Below are 19,210 nucleotides of genomic sequence, written 5' to 3'. Positions count from 1 at the left end.
ACTTTCAGAAGGCAGGATGTGCCATGGGAGAGGGGAGACCCATGGTTCAGAGGGTCCGAGTACAGTTCGGGACAGTGAAGGCCTTGGTCCATATGAAGTGTTATAGACACTGAGCTAATAGATATCATCAAGCTTGCCTTCCTTTAGCTGTTAGATTCCTCAAAGCCCAGCAAACTCAGTTCACAACAGTTAATTCTAAAATGTTAAAATTTGAGTTATGCAGCCAAATCTGCCTATTTCTCAATGACAAGATAGTTGTCAGCACACTCAGTCCTTCGCCCACCTGTACATTGAAATCAGCATTTTCATTCTCAAAATATTATCATATCTGTTATGCCAAATAATTCTCCTCATTATGTTCACATAGAAGTCATTTGGCAGAATGTCTTATCATTAGAACCCACAAACAAGTACAGAAATATTGATTGGCTCCTGGCAAAAAAAGGCCCTGCCTATCAAACCTTCAAACGCAGCCAGAATCGTAATAACATTGAACACCATCTGTGGTGTGGATGGAGCTGACTGAAGAAATGAAAGGTCTGAAGAAGAAACCCAGTGGCTTTTGGGTTTCAAGACGCAAACCACAAGATTCCATTGGTTGTACCTTGGGACACGTACCAAGACAAACATCCATTGATGTTGGAAAATCATAGTTCAAAGAAAGAATCAACTTGATGTGCTCAAAAATTGTCGGTCAAAAAGTTGCCGCAACCAAATGCTGATTAAGTGCAGAACCACCAGTTAAGGGACATACTAAGCTTGGTACAGCTATTGTAAAGGCTCTGTGGGGTGAGTCCACAATACGGTATCATTCTGTACACAGGGGCTGGGCTCTATGTAATAACTTAGCAAATGTTCATTACTGGAATATTTGGAATGAAGTATTCAGGCAACCCAACCTTGACATAATGTAATTATTTTACAATGAATAAAACACTTCAAAATATTTTAATTTAGAACTACATAAATGATATAATTAAACAACATTTTATAAACATTTATTGTATTCCATTTCATAAATATATTTATAAAAATATATACTTGGGAAAAAAATCTTCATCATGATTGTTTATTATTCCATCATTTTTCCTAAATATATATACTGCAGTTTATGCTGTAAGATGTTAATGACATTTACCTGATTATCATACTTCAGAGACTGGGTGCCAACCAAGAACCTAATTGCATCTGTTTCTGCGGTCTGTGGTGCTAAAGCACGTGCCTGTAAAATAAAAGTTGCACAGATCTGTTTTTTTGGTCTTGTCATTACATTACCTCATGTATTTGTTATATGCCAATCATGGATTTAAAGTTACCCCAATCACAATTTCCACAAATCAAGAAGAAAGAAACTATTTGGCACTAAAAGGCACACCTAATTACAAACCCCATTTCCAGAAAAGTTGGGATATTTTCCAAAATGCAATAAAAACAAAAATCTGTGATATGTTAATTCACGTGAACCTTTATTTAACTGACAAAAGTACAAAGAAAAGATTTTCAATAGCTTTACTGACCAACTTAATTGTATTTTGTAAACATACACAAATTTAGAATTTGATGGCTGCAAGACACTCAACAAAAGTTGGGACAGAGGCATGTTTACCATTGTGTTACATCACCTTTCCTTTTAACAACACTTTTTTATTGCTTTGGAACTGAGGATACTAATTGTAGTAGATTTGCAATTGGAAATTTTGTCCATTCTTGCTTGATATAAGACTTCAGCTGCTCAACAGTCCATGGTCTCCGTTGTCTGATTCTCCTCTTCATGATGCACCATACGTTTTCAATAGGAGATAGATCTGGACTGGCAGCAGGCCAGTCAAGCACACGCATTCTGTGTCTACAAAGCCACGCTGTTGTAGCCCGTGCAGAATGTGGTCTGGCATTGTCCTGCTGAAATAAGCATGGACGTCCCGGGCAGAGACGTCACCTTGATGGCAACATATGTCTCTCTAAAATCCTAATTTACGCCCCAGAGTCAATGGTACCTTCACATACATGCAACACACCCATGCCGTGGGCACTGATGCATCCCCATACCATCACAGATGCTGGCTTTTGCACCTTTCGCTGATAACAATCTGGATGGTCGTTTTCATCTTTGGCACGGAGAACTCGACGCCCGTTTTTTCTAAAAAATAGCTGAAATGTGGACTCATCTGACCACAGCACACAGTTCCACAGTCTTTCGGTCCATCTGAGATGAGCTCGGGCCCAGAGGACTCGCCGGCGTTTCTGCATAGAGCTAATGTATGGCTTCCTCCTTGCGTAATACAGTTTCAAGTTGCATTTCTGGATGCAGTGACGGACTGTGTTGAGTGACAATGGCTTTCCGAAGTACTCCCGAGCCCAGGTGGCTGTAATTGTCACAATAGCATGACTTTTCTGTGCACTTTTCAATCTTATTTTAACTCTGTCCCAACTTTTGTTGAGTGTGTTGCAGCCATCAAATTCTAAATTTGTATATATTTACAAAATACAATTAAGTTGGTCAGTAAAACTATTGAAAATCTTTTCATTGTACTTTTGTCAGTTAAATAAAGGTTCACGTGAATTAACATATCACAGATTTTTGTTTTTACTGCATTTTGGAAAATATCCCAACTTTTCTGGAAATGGGGTTTGTACAAAACAACTGTTCACAGCTGAGCTACTGTAAAAAGCTGGAAATATGGAACCAAGAAATACATTTGACACAAGAGACTGTAGATGCTGAAATCTGGATTTAGAAAAAATAAACAGCCAAAAGAACACAGTGGGTCAAGCAGCATTTCTGGGGGCAAAGGGATGGTCATTTAATCTACATGCTGATGGACCAAACACTGCATTGAGAGATGGATAAAGAATGGATAAAACAATTACAAAATGTCCACTGAGGTATTCTGATGGAGGAATTAATATACAAATTGGTCTATTTTATAATTGTTTTAATTTTATAATTCTGCTGTGCCTTAAGGTTTTGAAATTAACTGTAAACCTTCATGATTTCCCATCACTTTTGAAGCATTCAAAATTGTGATGGAGGCAAACAAAGCAAGAGAAATTCGGGCAAAATTCAGTCAAAAAATGGGCATTAATGCCTTGTGCCAGGAATTATTTAAGCATCAGCTTCTGATAGCCTATCAGGTGGACTTGTTTGGCAAAAGCATTGAATTATTCAGCCTGTCACAGAGGCATGATTCAGAACAAGTAGGCTTGTAATTTTCTAACCAATTCAATCCAGCCCATTCACAAATTTAAGGTAAAATATTCTGTAAATTTGTTTTCAAATGGAACATTACGTCTTCTATATACCAGATATCAAATATTTCTACAGTGATAAACATACTTAATCACATTGAGAGATAGCTGGCTTTATGGCACTTTTCTTCTGCTTTTTATCATTTCTTTGCCCGGATAACATTCCCTCATGTGCTGATACAGGGAAAGTAAAATGCACATCCCACAGAAACTAACCATCTGCGACAGAAGACCATCTATCCATCCTTGACATTCAGTGGTATTACCATTGTTCACATCAACACCATGGGAGTAAGCTTAGATGAGAAACGTATCTGGATCAGGCATATCAATAAAAATGCAGTCAGAGACTGGGTATTTTGCAGGAATAATATACCTTCTCGTTTCTAAAACCATTACAGCATCACAAAGCGCAAGTCAAGAGGTGAAAACAAAATTGCAGCAAATTAACAATATTATCAGAATCAGGAAGGTGTAAAAACCTACATACACAAACTGACCAAAATTAATACAAAACACAGCTAAAAGAATTGTAGGAGGAGCTGACATACATCTGTCAAAGGTTAACTGCCTGTTTTAGATAGATAGATACATACTTTAATGATCCCAAAGAAAATTACAGTGTGACAGGAGCATTACAAGTGCACAGACATACAAATATTATAGAACCGATCGATAGATGACGCAATAGCCACAGCTCTGCATACCATTCTTACACATCTGGAGAAGAAGGATGCTTATATGAGAATGCTGTTCTTGGACTACAGTTCAGCATTCAACACCATAATTCCCTCCAGGGTTGACAAGAAGCTCAGAGACCTCGGCCTTCACCCTGCCTTGCGCAGCTGGATCCTGGCCTTCTTGTCAGATCGCCAGCAGGTGGTAAGAGTGGGCTCCCTCACCTCTACCCCACTGATCCTCAACACAGGTGCCCCTCAGGGTTGCGTCTTAAGCCCCCTCCTTTACTTTCTGTATACCCATGTCTGTGTTGCCACCCACAGCTCCAATCTGCTAATTAAATTTGCTGACAATACTACATTGATTGGCTTAATCTCAAATAATAACGAGGCAGCCTGCAGAGAAGAAGTCATCACCCTGACACAGTGGTGTCAAGAAAACAACCTTTCCCTCAATGTCACAAAAACAAAGGAAATGGTTGTGGACTACAGGAGAAATGGAGACAGGCTAACCCCTATTGACATAAATGGATCTGGGGTTGAGAGGGTGAACAGCTTCAAGTTCCTTGACATACACATCACTGAGGATCTCACGTATTCTGTACCTACCGGCTGTGTGAAAAAAGCACAGCAGCGCCTCTTTCACCTCAGACGGTTGAAGAAGTTTGGTATGGTCCCCAAATCCTAAGGACTTTCTACAGGGGCACAATTGAGAGCATCCTGACTGGCTGCATCACTGCCTGGTATGGGAAATGTACTTTCCTTAATCCCAGGTGTCTGCCGAGAGTGGTGTGTACAGGACAGCCCAGCGATGTGAACTTCCCACTATTCAGACATTTACAGAGACAGTTGCGTAAAAAGGGCCAGAAGGATCATTGGAGACCTGAGTCACCCCAACCACAAGCTGTTCCAGCTGCTACCATCTGGGAAATGGTACTGCAGCATAAAAGCCAGAACTAACAGACTCCGGGACAGCTTCTTCCAACAGGCCATCAGACTGATTAATTCACGTTGATACAATTGTATTTCTGTGTTATATTGACTGTCCTTGTATACATACTATTTATTACAAATTACTATAAATTGCACATTGCACATTTAGACGGAGACGTAACGTAAAGATTTTTACTCCTTGTGTATCTGAAGGATGTAAGTGATAAAGTCAATTCAATTCAATATTAGAAGAGAAATAAGAAAGAACAAAAAATAAGTTACCACACACAGTCTAACAGGAGGGGGTCATCACTTCCCCAGCTGCAGGTTGACTCATTATAGAGTCTAATGGTAAAGGGTAAGAATAGCCCCATATAGCGCTCTTGGGAGCACCACAGTTGTCTTAGTCTATTACTAAAAGTGCTTCTCTGTTCAGCCAAGTTAGCACGCAGAGGGTGAGAAACATTGTCCAGAATTGCCAGGATTTTCCGTAGGGTCCTTTGTTTTACCACAGCCTCCAATGTGTCCAGTTTGCCTCCTAATAACAGAACCAGCCTTTCTAATCAGTTTATTGAGGTTGTTGGCATCACTTATGTTCATGCCATTGCCCCAGCACATCACCGCATAAAAGATTGTACTGGCAACAACAGCCTGGCAGAAAGGTGAAGGAGAGGCCTGCCAGTCTTGGGGGAACTCCCCTCTCCCGCAGAGTCACATCTGCCAGAAGTGCATACGGCTGGGTGATCTGGAAGACTGTGTAAGGAATCTGGAGCAGCAGCTGGATGACCTTCGACTCATAAGGGAGAATGAGGCAGTCACAGATGAGAGCTACAGGGAGGTAGCCACACCTAGGCTGTCGGAAGCAGGTCGTTGGGTGACAGTCAGAGGGGGGAAGAAAAGGTGAGCAGACAGGTAGTGCAGAGCACCCCTGTAGCCATTCCCCTGTATAATAAGCTTACCGTCCTGGATACTATTGGTGGGGACGACCGACCAGGTGTGAGCCACGGTGGCAGGGCATCCGGCACTGAGTCTGACCCTGTGGTGCAGAAGGGTGGGACGGAGAAGAGGAGAACTGTCGTCATTGGAGACTCTATAGTCAGGGGAGCAGACAGGAGACGTTGTGGACATGAGAAGGACACCCGCATGGTTTGTTGCCTCCCGGGTGCTAGGGTCCGGGATGTCTCTGACCGGATGCACGACATCCTGGTACGAGAGGGAAAGCAACCAGAAGTCGTGATACATGTTGGGACCAACGACATAGGCAGGAAGAGGGATGAGGTCCTGAAGTGTGAGTTTCGGGAATTAGGCAGAAGGCTGAAGAACAGGACCTCAAGGGTGACGTTCTCAGGATTGCTGCCAGTGCTACGTGACAAAGATGGTAAGAATTGGAGGAGATGGCAGTTCAATGCGTGGCTGAGGAGTTGGTGCAGGGAGCAGGGTTTTAGATTTTTAGATCATTGGGATCGCTTCTGGGAAAGGTGGGACCTGTACAGATTGGATGGGTTGCACCTGAACACGAGGGGGAGCAATATCCTTGCAGGTAGGTTTGCTAGCATGGTTCGGGAGGGTTTAAACTAATTTGCAAGGGGGATGGGACCCAGAGCAATAGAGCAGTGAAAGAAGTGCATGGAGGAAAGCCAGATCTAACATACAGAGAGGCTTTGAGGAAAGAGAAGCAGAATAAATGGTGTAAAAACAGTAAGGCAGAAGGGCTGAAATGTGTGTACCTCAATGCAAGAAGCATCAGGAACAAAGGTGATGAACTGAGAGCTTGGATACATACATGGAATTATGATGTAGTGGCCATTACAGAGACTTGGCTGGCACCAGGGCAGGAATGGATTCTCAATATTCTTGGATTTCAGTGCTTTAAAAGGGATAGAGAGGGCGGAAAAAGGGGAGGAGGGGTGGCATTACTGGTCAGGGATACTATTACAGCTACAGAAAGGGTGGGTAATGTAGCAGGATCCTCTTTTGAGTCAATATGGGTGGAAGTCAGGAACAAGAAGGGAGCAGTTACTCTACTGGGGGTATTCTATAGACCCCCTGGTAGCAGCAGAGATACAGAGGAGCAGATTGGGAGGCAGATTTTGGAAAGGTGCAAAAATAACAGGGTCGTTATCATGGGTGACTTTAACTTCCCTAATATTGATTGGCACCTGATTAGTTCCAAGGGTTTAGATGGGGCAGAGTTTGTTAAGTATGTCCAGGATGGATTCCTGTCACAGTATGTGGACAGGCCGACTAGGGGGAATGCCATACTAGATCTAGTACTAGGTAATGAACCGGCTCAGGTCACAGATCCCTCAGTGGGTGAGCATCTGGAGGACAGTGACCACCGCTCCCTGGCCTTTATAATTATCTTGGAAAAGGATAGAATCAAAGAGGACAGGAAAATTTTTAATTGGGGAAAGGCAAATTATGAAGCTATGGCTGGAACTTGCGGGTGTGAATTGGGATGACGTTTTTGCAGAGAAATGTACTATGGACATGTGGTCGATGTTTAGAGATCTCTTGCGGGATGTAAGGGATAAATTTGTCCCGGTGAGGAAGATAAAGAATGGTAGGGTGAAGGAACCATGGGTGACAAGTGAGGTGGAAAATCTAGTCAGGTGGAAGAAGGCAGCATACATGAGGTTTAGGAAGCAAGGATCAGATGGGTCTATTGAGGAATATAGGGAAGCAAGAAAGGAGCTTAAGAAGGGGCTGAGAAGATCAAGAAGGGGGCATGAGAAGGCCTTGGCGAGTAGAGTAAAGAAAAACCCCAAGGCATTCTTCAGTTATGTGAAGAAAAAAAGGATTACAGGAGTGAAGGTAGGACCGATTAGAGATAAAGGTGGGAATATGTGCATGGAGGCTGTGGAAGTGAGCGAGGTCCTCAATGAATACTTCTCTTTGGTATTCACCAATGAGAGGGAACTTGATGATGGTGAGGACAATATGAGTGAGGTTGATGTTCTGGAGCATGTTGATATTAAGGGAGAGGTGGTGTTGGAGTTGTTAAAATACATTAGCACGGATAAGTTCCCGGGGCCTGACAGAATATTCCCCAGGCTGCTCCATGAGGCGAGGGAAGAGATTGCTGAGCCTCTGGCTAGGATCTTTATGTCCTCGTTGTCCACGGGAATGGTACCAGAGGATTGGAGGGAGGTGAATGTTGTTCCCTTGTTCAAAAAGGTAGTAGGGATAGTCTGGGTAATTATAGACCAGTGAGCCTTATGTCTGTGGTGGAAAAGCTGTTGGAAAAGATTCTTAGAGATAGGATCTACAGGCATTTAGAGAATCATGGTCTGATCAGGGACAATCAGCATGGTTTTGTGAAGGGCAGATCGTGTCTAACAAGCCTGATAGAGTTCTTTGAGGAGGTGACCAGGCATATAGATGAGGGTAGTGCAGTTGTTGTGATCTATATGGATTTCAGTAAGGCATTTGACAAGGTTCCACACGGTAGGCTTATTCAGAAAGTTAGAAGGCATGGGATCCAGGGAAGTTTGGCCAGGTAGATTCAGAATTGGCTTGCCTGCAGAAGACAGAGGGTGGTGGTGGAGGGAGTACATTCAGATTGGAGGATTGTGACTCGTGGTGTCCCACAAGGTTCTGTTCTGGGACCTCTACTTTTCGTGATTTTTATTAACGACCTGGATGTGGGGGTAGAAGGGTGGGTTGGCAAGTTTGCAGATGACACAAAGGTTGGTGATGTTGTAGATAGTGTAGAGGATTGTCAAAGATTGCAGAGAGACATTGATAGGATGCAGAAGTGGGCTGAGAAGTGGCAGATGGAGTTCAACCCGGTGAAGTGTGAGGTGGTACACTTTGGAAGGACAAACTCCAAGGCAGAGTACAAAGTAAATGGCAGGATACTTGGTAGTGTGGAGGAGCAGTGGGATCTCGGGGTACATGTCCACAGATCCCTGAAAGTTGCCTCACAGGTGGATAGGGTAGTTAAGAAAGCTTATGGGGCGTTAGCTTTCATAAGTTGAGGGACAGAGTTTAAGAGTCGCGATGTAATGATGCAGCTCTATAAAACGCTGGTCAGGCCACACTTGGAGTACTGTGTCCAGTTCTGGTCGCCTCACTATAGGAAGGATGTGGAAGCATTGGAAAGGGTACAGAGGAGATTTACCAGGATGCTGCCTGGTTTAGAAAGTATGCATTATGATCAGAGATTAAGGGAGCTAGGGCTTTACTCTTTGGAGAGAAGGAAGATGAGAGGAGACATGATAGAGGTGTACAAGATAATAAGAGGAATAGATAGAGTGGATAGCCAGCGCCTCTTCCCCAGGGCACCACTGCTCAATACAAGAGGACATGGCTTTAAGGTAAGGGGTGGGAAGTTCAAGGGAGATATTAGAGGAAAGTTTTTTACTCAGAGAGTGGTTGGTGCGTGGAATGCACTGCCTGAGTCAGTGGTGGAGGCAGATACACTAGTGAAGTTTAAGGGATATATGGAGGAATCTAAGGTGGGGGCTTATATGGGATGCAGGGTTTGAGGGTCAGCACAACATTGTGGGCTGAAGGGCCTGTACTGTGCTGTACTATTCTATATTCTATACTCCAAAGCACCTCAGTCTTCTCAGGAAGTAGAGGCTACTCTGGCCCTTCTTGTACTCAGCTGATTTTCTTTGAATCCCTGTGACCTAGTGAACTGGACTTCAAAAATCTGTAGAAAATCAGCAACCTTGGCTCCACCAAGTCTGGATTCATACTGAAAAAGCCTACATTAAAGTTAATGTTCCAATTGTTGCGAGAGTAAAGTCATTCAGTCACTCTTCAAAATGTCAATAAACGTACAACTTCTTTTATAGAGATATTATTACACCACGATCAATCTTCCAACAGAATGACATGTCTTTAATGACCCTGGACTGGTTTACCATTGGTTTAAAACAAACAGATGGGATTAAGGTAGTAGCCCTCATCAGTAAACAGGCAGTAAGAAAACTGAGGGTCAAATAAGCAGCTCAGCTCATAGCTGAGGTACCAAATGAACACTTGACAACAATCGATCTTAAGGAAGAAAATGTTGCTGGAGTTTGAGCAAAGATGTAGCTGCGGTGCTGTACTGGTTGAAAACTGATAAAGAGAAATTTTCAAAAGAGCTGACAAAGCATTGTCAATCTGAAATGTCAATTGATTCTCTTCCACAGATGCTGCCTGACCTGCAGAGTGTTTCTAACATGTCCCCTTATTTCAGATATCCATCATCACTAAGTTTTTAGATTCTCATTTACCAGAAAAGATAACTGTACTTTGAGCTGATAGATCACTTCAACCTGATGCAACGCAACCTATGATGCTGACAAATGATAGAAACTACAGAGCTATTGATCTTAATCTTATAAATCTCTATAAATCTGGGTTAGTACTAAGGAATGGAGGGCTGCAGCTGTTGCAACCTTGTTCAAAAAAAGGAATTGACATAAGCCCAGTAACTCAAGTAAAAATTCAATTTTCAAGTTTATTGACATCTGATAACATATATACAACCAAACGAAACAATGCTCCTCTGGACCACGAGCTGCCCACGAAACACATATCACATGCAGCACACAAGACAAATTATCACCAGAAATAAGTCAATAAAATATAATTCAAAGTGCATTTAGTGCACAGCACAGGTAAACAGTAAACAGCTCGCTGTCCTAGTGACAAGACCTCGATGGTGGCAGGATATTCATTAGTTTAGCAGCCTGAGAGTTGAAGCTGTTATCCAGTACCAGTACCTCCTTCCTGACAGTAGTTGGTCAGAGAATGTGGGATGGCTGGTAGAGATCCTCAACAATGCATCAGGCCCTTTGTATACAATGCTCCTAATAAATATCACAAAAGGGAGTGAGACCAGCTCACTCGGAATTGGTGGAGGGTGGAGCTCAGAATGATGGCGCCTAACAGTAGCCCCTTTGCTTGCATCTTCGGAAACAGCTCTGTTTCTTTGGGCACCTCTCTGTTTTCGTGGATGTTTGCGAAGGAAAAGAATTTCAGTATGCATATTGTATACATTTCTCTGACATTAAATTGAACCTGTTGAAATTGACCTATTGAGACCCCGCTGATCCTCAAGGTGGTTTTTACTATCCTCTGTCGGGTCCAGAGGTCCAGTACCTTTCAGCTTCTGTACCACACAATGATACAGTCAGACAGGACATCTTCAGTGGTGCTCCTGGAGAATGGTGTTAGAATGGGGGTGGGGAGCCTTGCATGGCTCAATCTTCCCAGAAAGTGTGGACGCCATTGTTCCTTCTCGACGAAGGTGAATGTGTTGCAAGTCCAAGTTAGATCATCCGTTTTGTACTCTTCACTCTCTCCACGGCAGAGCCATGGATGTGCAATGGAGAGTGGTTGACTTGTGCCTTTCTGAAGTCCACAGTCTTTTGTCTTGTCCCCATTGAGACTCAGGTTGTTGTTCTCACACCATTTAACAAGCTTCTCTACGACCTCTCTGCATGCCAACTGATCAATGTCACTGATAAGGCCAGCCAATGTTGTATCATCTGCAAACTTGATGATGTGGGCTGAGCATGACGGAGCTTGACATGTTGCTGCCAACTTGAACTGACTGGGGTCTTTCCATCAAGAAGTACAAGATCCAGTTACAAGGAGGGGTGTTGAGTCCCAGTGAGGACAGTTTACCCATCAGCATCTGAGGGATGATCATAAATGTCGAGCTGAAGTTGATGAACAACAACCTGACATATGAGGCATCATTTTCTAGGTGGGACAGGACGGAGTGGAGAACTGAGGCTACAGCAGCATCAATTCACCAGATTGAGTAGTATGTGAACTGGAAAGGGTCCGATGTAACTGAAAGGTGGGATTTTATATGATCCATTACTAGTCAGTCAAAGCACTTCATAATTACAATCTACAAGACAGACCACCAATCTACATGACGACAGTCCAATTTAATGTCAATGATGGAGAAACTTTTCGAAATACCATCATTTGGATAGGTTTGCATTGATAAGGCAAGGTCAGCATGGATTTGTTGGAAGAAATCACATCTGACTCACTTGAAAACAGAATTCTGTTGATGTAACAGAAAGGGCCAAAGAGGAAAATGTAGGTGATGTGATGTTAAAGAGTTTCAGATTTATAATCACTGACATATGAAGTAAAATGTGTTTTACAGCAGCAGTGCAGTGCAAAGACATAATAATCTATGAATTACAGAAATAAATAGTGCTAAAAAAGGAATAATGAAGCAGTGTTCATTGACCACTCAGAATTCTGATGGCAGAGAGGATGAAGCTGTTCCTGAACCATTGAGTATGGCTCCCAAGGCTCTTGTACCTCTCCTTGATGGTAATGACAAGAGCAGGGCATATCCCAGATGGATGACTGTCTTTAATGATGGATGCTATCTTATTGAGCACACTCAATGGTAGAAAGGTTTGTGCTCATGAGGGAGTTGGCTGAATTCATAACCTTCTCCATTCTATTGCAATTCTGAGCGTTGAAGGCTCCATCCCAGGCTGTCATGCAACCAGCCAAAGTGCTCTCCACCGTACATATATAGAACTTTGTAAAGGTCTTTGGAGACATACCAAATCTCCTCAAACTCCTAACAAAGTATAGCCGCTGGCATGTATTCTTCCTGACTACAATAGTGTGTTGGGTCCAGAGTAGATCCTCTGAGATATTGATAAGCAGGAACTGGAATCTGTTCACCCTTTCTACCACTGACTCCCCTTCCTAAAGTCCACAATCAGTTCTTTGGTTATTCAGTCATTCGAATAAGCTGCCTGGTCATGAAAATTGAAGCTCATGGAATAAATGGGAAAGCAACGTGAATAGAAAGTAGGTTAATTTTCAGGAAAGAGAAGCATTCGTACAGTGCAGAATTTCTAATTCATGCTTTTGAATTAGTTTATAGTGATCCTGCACTAATCATTGACAAAGCTATCATTGGCATAAAGATTATCCCATCTATGCTTGGATCTCCATGATTTGAGGATACTATCCAAGAGACACTGGCAAATCTTACCCTGTACAAATTCTCTTTATACACTGTGTTCGTGAGCTGTATTTTTGGACAAATGGGGTTGAAGAGGTAAACCAATGCATTTCCAGAAATGGGAAAGGGATATAGTGAGAAAAATTGACAGCTGTGGCTTGGACTTAAGGAAATGTAAGCTAGACCTCATCATCTTTCATTCTCGCTCCCTCACCTCCCTCTTTAAGATTTCACTTTTTTGATTAGTGTGTATGTATTTTGTTTTTAAAATTATCTTGATATGTCTCGTCTCTTCTTCATTGGTGACTCACACCGGTTATGGACAGGTCCTAAGCACTTGGCTTAATAATTTACATTTATATAGCAACTCGCAGGTTACTGCAAACCACTTTATAGCCAATGAAGTATTTCCACCATCGCAGTCAATTTGGCCAGAACTATCTCCCACAAACGATAAAGTAACTTATTTGTTTGGCTGAGGGATAATTATAGGCGGAAACTCCTTTTCTCATGGATCAGTACATCTACTCAACAGACCGAGCCTTAGTTTAATACCCCATTGGAGAAACAACAACTCCGACTGCAGATTACATGCACCACTGAAATGGGTTGGATTTGTTAAAAGACGTGCACTTATCAGTTCCGTTCAAGTCCTTGTCTTAAAAAAAAAGAGGTTTACAGCCAATGAAATCTAGTAGTCACCTGCATGGCACAGGAAGCACAACAGGTTGCAGTCGGCACCTTTACCCCAAAATGCCAACTCCGGCCTCTCCCACAAAGATCCACCTTAACATGTTTCAATTCCCCTACCTGAAATTCAAGCCCATAAATAACGGGTGCGTCGTCTTCCATTTTCCCTATCTCATATAAACGTTGGTGAGTATGCAAAAGAGAGGGAGGAAATAAAACGACAAACAACTGACGCGACAAACAACACACGCTGAAAACACTCAGATCCTTCGACTCTGACAGTTCGCGAAAGTGACCCTGTGACTTGCCGTCCGTACATTTCCGGTGTGAACGGCGCAGGCGCAAAGCGCAAGCCGGTGATAGCGGTAGAGGACCTGTTGGAGAGACGAAGGTGAGGAAGTGGGAGTGCGAAGCTAAGGTGCGAAAGGTCAGTTGGCCTTGTGAGCACCCCATCGGCGAGGGCACAGGGCAGGAGGCGAGGCTGTAATTACCCAGCGCTTGGGCAGCCGTGTTTGCTGTTGCCTTGCACCGAGGACCGAAAAGCAGGCCTTCCCTCCTGGACGGGGTTGACGGCCGCTCCGTTATTAGTCGTTGTGTACTGCAGGTATGCGATCGTTGGTTGCAGTGCAGAGGGTGTGATGTGGCGGCGGAGGTGCCGTCTTGCAGCTGAGACAGGTGCCTGTCTTTCTGGTGAATAGAGATCTCGTGACAGGTTTACAGGGGAGGAATTGTTCTGCTGACCTGACCCAAGTGAACCCCACAATATCTTGTTATTATCAGACTGCTTTTATCGTGGGATCTTGTTGTGTAAATTGCGTATTTTCTGCGGCATAAGTGATTGTCTCTCAACCACTTTGCGACCACAACCACTTTGCGACCACCTGAAGACTATAAATACAAATCCGGCTTTGGGTTTCTGTGTTCTAATCACAAACAAGAGAAAATCTGGAGATGCTGGAAATCCGAGCAACCTGCACAAAATGCTGGAAGAACCCAGCAGGCCAGGCAGCATCTATGGAAAAGAGTATAGTCGACATTACCCTTTTTCCATGTATGCTACCTGGCCTGCTGATTTTCTCCAACATTTTGTGAGTGTTTCAGTATTCTAATATCCATATTCTTCACTTCTTACTTTCCTCTCCAGCCAACCCTGCCCCACCCCATTCAAGAAATCGCTGAATATAGATCTTGAATTTGACAGACTATGAGGTGACCTGAATAAGATTTTAAAGAGACATGTATGAGACAATGATAGAAAGTTTAAAGGATCATGACCTACTTGAGGGAGTTAGATATGGCCCTTGTGGCTAAAGGGATTGGGAGTATGGAGAGAAGGCAGGTACAGGGTTCTGAGTTGGATGATCAGCCATGATCATACTGAATGGCAGTGCAGGCTCAAAGGGCCAAATGGCCTACTCCTGCACCTATTTTCTATGTTTCTACTATTTCAGTTTTCGTATAGAGTACATCAATTATGTGGCTAGGGTTTAGTCCTTAACTTCAGTTGTGAGTTCTTGGATCTCTTCAATGGCAACTTCAGGCCAGTTAAATTTTTGAATTGGGTATCGAACAATACTCCAAAACAAAATTAACAGTCATTTGTGCAAGTATGGACTAATTAAAGGGAGCCTGCATAAATATGGAAAAGGTAATTCATGTTTAGGTAAGAAAGAAAACAATGCAAATGTCCAGCTGATTAACCAGTATCTGTGGATAGCAGAATTAGCATGTACAGGTCAAAGACCCTTCTTGTTCAAGTAAGCAGATGGGAGTTTTCTTTTGAGGGCTATGTGGTTACCATGAACTTCTAAGAGCTATTTCTTAAAGCGCAATGTAGTGGACTTGGCAGCATGGCTAAAAGCCTAAATCAATTAGAGGAGTAGTGGAAGCATGGGTAGGAAATAGCATAGCAACAAAAATAAGAATTGTGACATTATCTGGGGCAAAGAGTTCTCAAGGGTCATAAGCGGTGTTTAGTAAAGTGTAGCATGAACGATTCAAAGATTCAGAGTACATTTATTATCAAAGTATGTATGCAGTGCACAACCCTAAGATTCATCTTCCTTCAGACAGCCATGAAACAAAGAAAACCATGGAACCGATTCAAAGAAAAACATTGACCCCTTCCCCACACAAAAAATTAGAGGAAAAACAATATAAAACACAGCATCAAAAGTCCAGGCAAACAGCATGTTGAAGTAGATAGTTCTGCAAGAGGAAAGGAATTGAGAGATGTGGGTGTAGCTGTGGTATATGTGCATAAATCTTTTTCTAAGTATTAGGGCTGGTTGAGAAAGCATATTTCCAAAGATAAAGGACTTTATGATATAGGACCCTATGTATTCAGTACGGAAGAGGGAAATTGAAATAAACTTTAAAAATTATAAGACCGAAAGGCCTTGGAGCAGAATTAGGCCTTTGGCTCATTGAGTCTGCTCCACCATTTAATTATGTCTGATTTATTTTCCCCTCCTTAGCCTCACTCCCCAGCCTTCTCCCCATAACCTTTGATGCTGTGTTCAATCAAAAACCTATCAATCTCAGCCTTAAATACACCCAAAGCAGATGAGCTTTGAGCGTGGATCAGTACTTGGAGCTTTGATGTTGTGACCATTACAGAGACTTGGATGACTCAGGGGCAGGAATGGTTACTTTGAGTGCCGGCTTTAGGTGTCTGCAGAAAGGACAGGGAGGGAGGCAAAAGAGGTGGGAGTGTGGCACTCTTGATTTGAGATAGTGTCACAGCTACAGAAAAGGTGGAAGTCATGGAGGGATTGTTTACTAAGTCTGTGGGTGGAAGTTAGGAGGGGGTCAATAACTCAACTGTGTGTTTTTTATAGACCACCCTATAGTAACAGGGACATCGAGGAGCTGATAGGAAGGCAGATTCTGGAAAGGTGTAATAATAACAGAGTTGTCGTGGTGGGAGATTTTAATTTCCCAAATATTGATTGGCATATCCCTAGAGTGAGGGGTTTAGATGGGGTGGAGTTTGTTAGGTGTGCTCAGGAAGGTTTCTTGACACAATATGTAGCTAAGCCTACAAGGGAAGAGGCTGTACTTGATCTGGTATTGGGAAATGAACCTGGTCATTTGTCAGGTCTCTCAGTGGGAGAGCATTTTGGAGAGAATGATCACAATTCTATCTCCTGTACCATAGCACTGGAGCGAGACAGGAACTGACAAGTTAGGAAAGCATTTAATTGGAGTAAGGGGAAATATGAAGCTATCAGGGAGGAAGTTGGAAGCATAAATTGGGAACAGATGTTCTTAGGGAAAGGTATGGCAGAAATGTGGCAAATGTTCAGGGGATATTTGTGTGGCGTTCTGTATAGGTACATTCCAATGAGACAGGGAAATGATGGTAGGGTACAAGAACTGTGGTGTACAAAGGCTGTTGTAAATCTAGTCATGAAGAAAAGAAAAGCTTACAAAAGGATCAAAATACTAGGTAATGACAGAGATCTAGAAAATTATAAGGCTAGCAGGAAGGAGCTTAAGAATTAGATTAGGAGAGCCAAAGGGGCAATGAGAAGGCCTTGGCGAGGAAAATTAAAGAAAACCCCAAGGCGTTCTACAAGTATGTAAAGGGCAAGAGGATAAGATATGAGGGAATGGGATTAATCAAATATGACAGTGGAAAAGTGTGTATGGAACTGGAGGAGATACTTAATGAATACTTTGCTTCAGTATTCACTACGGAAAAGGATCTTGGCAATTATAGGGATGACTTACAGTGGATTGAAAAGCTTGAACATATAGACATTAAGAAAGAGGGTGTGCTGGAGGTCTTGGAAAGCATCAAGTTGGATAAGTCTCTGGGACTGGACGACATGTACCCCAGGCTACTGTGGGAGGTGAGGGAGCCTCTAGCAATGATCTTTGCATCATCAATGGGGACGAGGAAGGTTCTAGAGGATTGGAGGGTTGCAGATGTTTTCCCTTATTCAAGAAAGGGAGTGGAGATAGCCCAGGAAATTATAGATCAGTGAGTATTACATCAGTGGTTGGTAAGTTGATGGAGAAGATCCTGAGAGACAGGATTTATGAACATTTGGAGAAATATAATATGATTAGAAATAGTCAGCATGGCTTTGTCAAAGGCAGGTTGTGCCTTACGCAATTGTGACTAAACATGTTGATGAAGGTAGAGCAGTAGATGTAGTCTATACAGATTTCAGCAAGGAATTTGATAAGGTACCCCAATACAAGACATATTGAGAAAGTAAGGAGGTATGGGATCCAAGGGGACCTTGCTTTGTGGATCCAGAACTGGCTTGCCCACAAAAGGCAGAGGGTGGTTGTAGATGGGTCATATTCTGCATGGAGGTCGGTGACCAGTGGTGTGCCTCAGGGATGTGTTCTGGGACCCTTACTCTTCGTGATTTTTATAAATGACCTGGATGAGGAAGTGGAGGGATGGGTTTGTGTGTTTGCTGATGACACAAAGGTTGGAGGTGTTGTGGATAGTGTGGAAGGCTGTCAGAGGTTACAGCAGGACAGTGATAGGATGCAAAACTGGGCTGAGAAGTGGCAGATGGAGTTCATCTCAGGTATTTTGGTAGGTCAAATATGATGGCAGAGTATAGCATTAACGGTAAGACTCTTGGCAGTGTGGAGGATCAGAGGGATCTTGGGGTCTGAGTCCATAGGACACTTGCAGCTGCTGCACAGGTTGGAAGGGAAGAAGGCATACCAAATGTGGTTAAGAAGGCATACGGTGCATTGGCCTTCATCAACCATGGGACTGAGTTTGGGAGCCAAGAAGTAATGTTACAGTTATATTGGACCCTGGTCAGACCCCACTTGCTGTGCTCAGTTCTGGTCACTTCACTACAGGAAGGATGTAGAAACTATAGAAAGGGTGCGGAGGAGATTTACAAGGATGTTGCCTGGATTAGGAAACATGCCTTCTGAGAACAGGTTGCATGAACTTGGCCTTTACTCCTTGGAGCGACAGAGGATGAGAGGTGACCTGATAGAGCTGTATAAGATGATGAGAGGTATTGATTGTGTGGATAGTCAGAGGCTTTTGCCCAGGGCTGAATTGGCTAGCAGAAGAGTTCATGGTTTTAAAGTGCTTAGAAGTGGTGCAGAGGAGATGTCAGGGGTAATTTGTTTACGCAGTGAGTGGAATGGGCTGCCGGGGATGGTGGTGGATGCGGATACAATAGGGTCTTTTAGGAGGCTCCTGGGTAGGTACATGGAGCTTTGAAAAAGAAGGCTATGGGTAACCCTAGGTAATTTCTCAGGTAAGGACATGTTCGGCAGAGCATTGTGGGCTGAAGGGCCTGCATTGTGCTGTAGTTTTTCTTTGTTTCTATGTTTCTAAGACCTGGCCCACACAGCTGCCTGTGCTAACAAGTTCCTCAAATTCACTACCCTGTGACTAAGGAAGTTTCTCCACATCTCTGTTTAAATGGACACCCCACCAAACTTAGGCTGTGCCTTCTTGTCGAAGACTCCCTCACCATGGGAAACATCCTTTTCACATCTACTCTGACTAGAACTTTTAACATTGGAAAGGTTTCAATGAGATCTCCCCATCCAGCGAGTACCAACCCAGAGCCATTAAAGGTTCCTCGTATGATGACCTTTTCATTCCCGAATGTTGATACACGAAGTATCACCTCCAGTTCTAGTTCCTGAACTTGAAGAAGAATGTGAACATCTGTAGAAGTCACAGAAATTAAAAATAGAACAGTTTCAG

At 43.0% G+C, this 19,210-nt stretch overlaps 2 protein-coding genes across 5 annotated transcripts in view; one reads left to right on the top strand and one right to left on the bottom strand.

Annotated features, from left to right (window-relative positions):
• The window catches only part of eipr1 (EARP complex and GARP complex interacting protein 1), a 129,449-nt gene extending 115,645 nt beyond the window's left edge, over window positions 1-13,804 (bottom strand). Inside the window, exons 1-2 of the mRNA XM_063038424.1 lie at window positions 13,621-13,804; window positions 1,139-1,222 (exon numbers count right to left, since the gene is read on the bottom strand). Coding sequence (XP_062894494.1) covers window positions 1,139-1,222; window positions 13,621-13,662 — 126 coding nt within the window. The 5' untranslated portion in view covers window positions 13,663-13,804. The remainder of the gene's footprint in view (window positions 1-1,138; window positions 1,223-13,620) is intronic.
• Window positions 13,805-13,840: 36 nt separating this feature from the next.
• The window catches only part of trappc12 (trafficking protein particle complex subunit 12), a 173,879-nt gene continuing 168,509 nt past the window's right edge, over window positions 13,841-19,210 (top strand). For 2 of the 4 annotated variants that reach the window (XM_063038373.1, XM_063038389.1), the window contains exon 1: window positions 13,850-14,104. The gene's annotated coding sequence lies outside the window, so the exon portion shown is untranslated. Of the gene's footprint in view, window positions 14,105-19,210 lie in introns of all 4 variants that reach the window. The other 2 variants (XM_063038380.1, XM_063038399.1) reach the window with 2 other exon arrangements.

Source organism: Mobula hypostoma, chromosome 2, assembly GCF_963921235.1.
Source record: "Mobula hypostoma chromosome 2, sMobHyp1.1, whole genome shotgun sequence".
NCBI lineage: Eukaryota > Metazoa > Chordata > Chondrichthyes > Myliobatiformes > Myliobatidae > Mobula > Mobula hypostoma.
The sequence above is the reverse complement of the archived record's forward strand: the minus strand, read 5'-3'. Positions and strand labels throughout refer to the sequence as shown.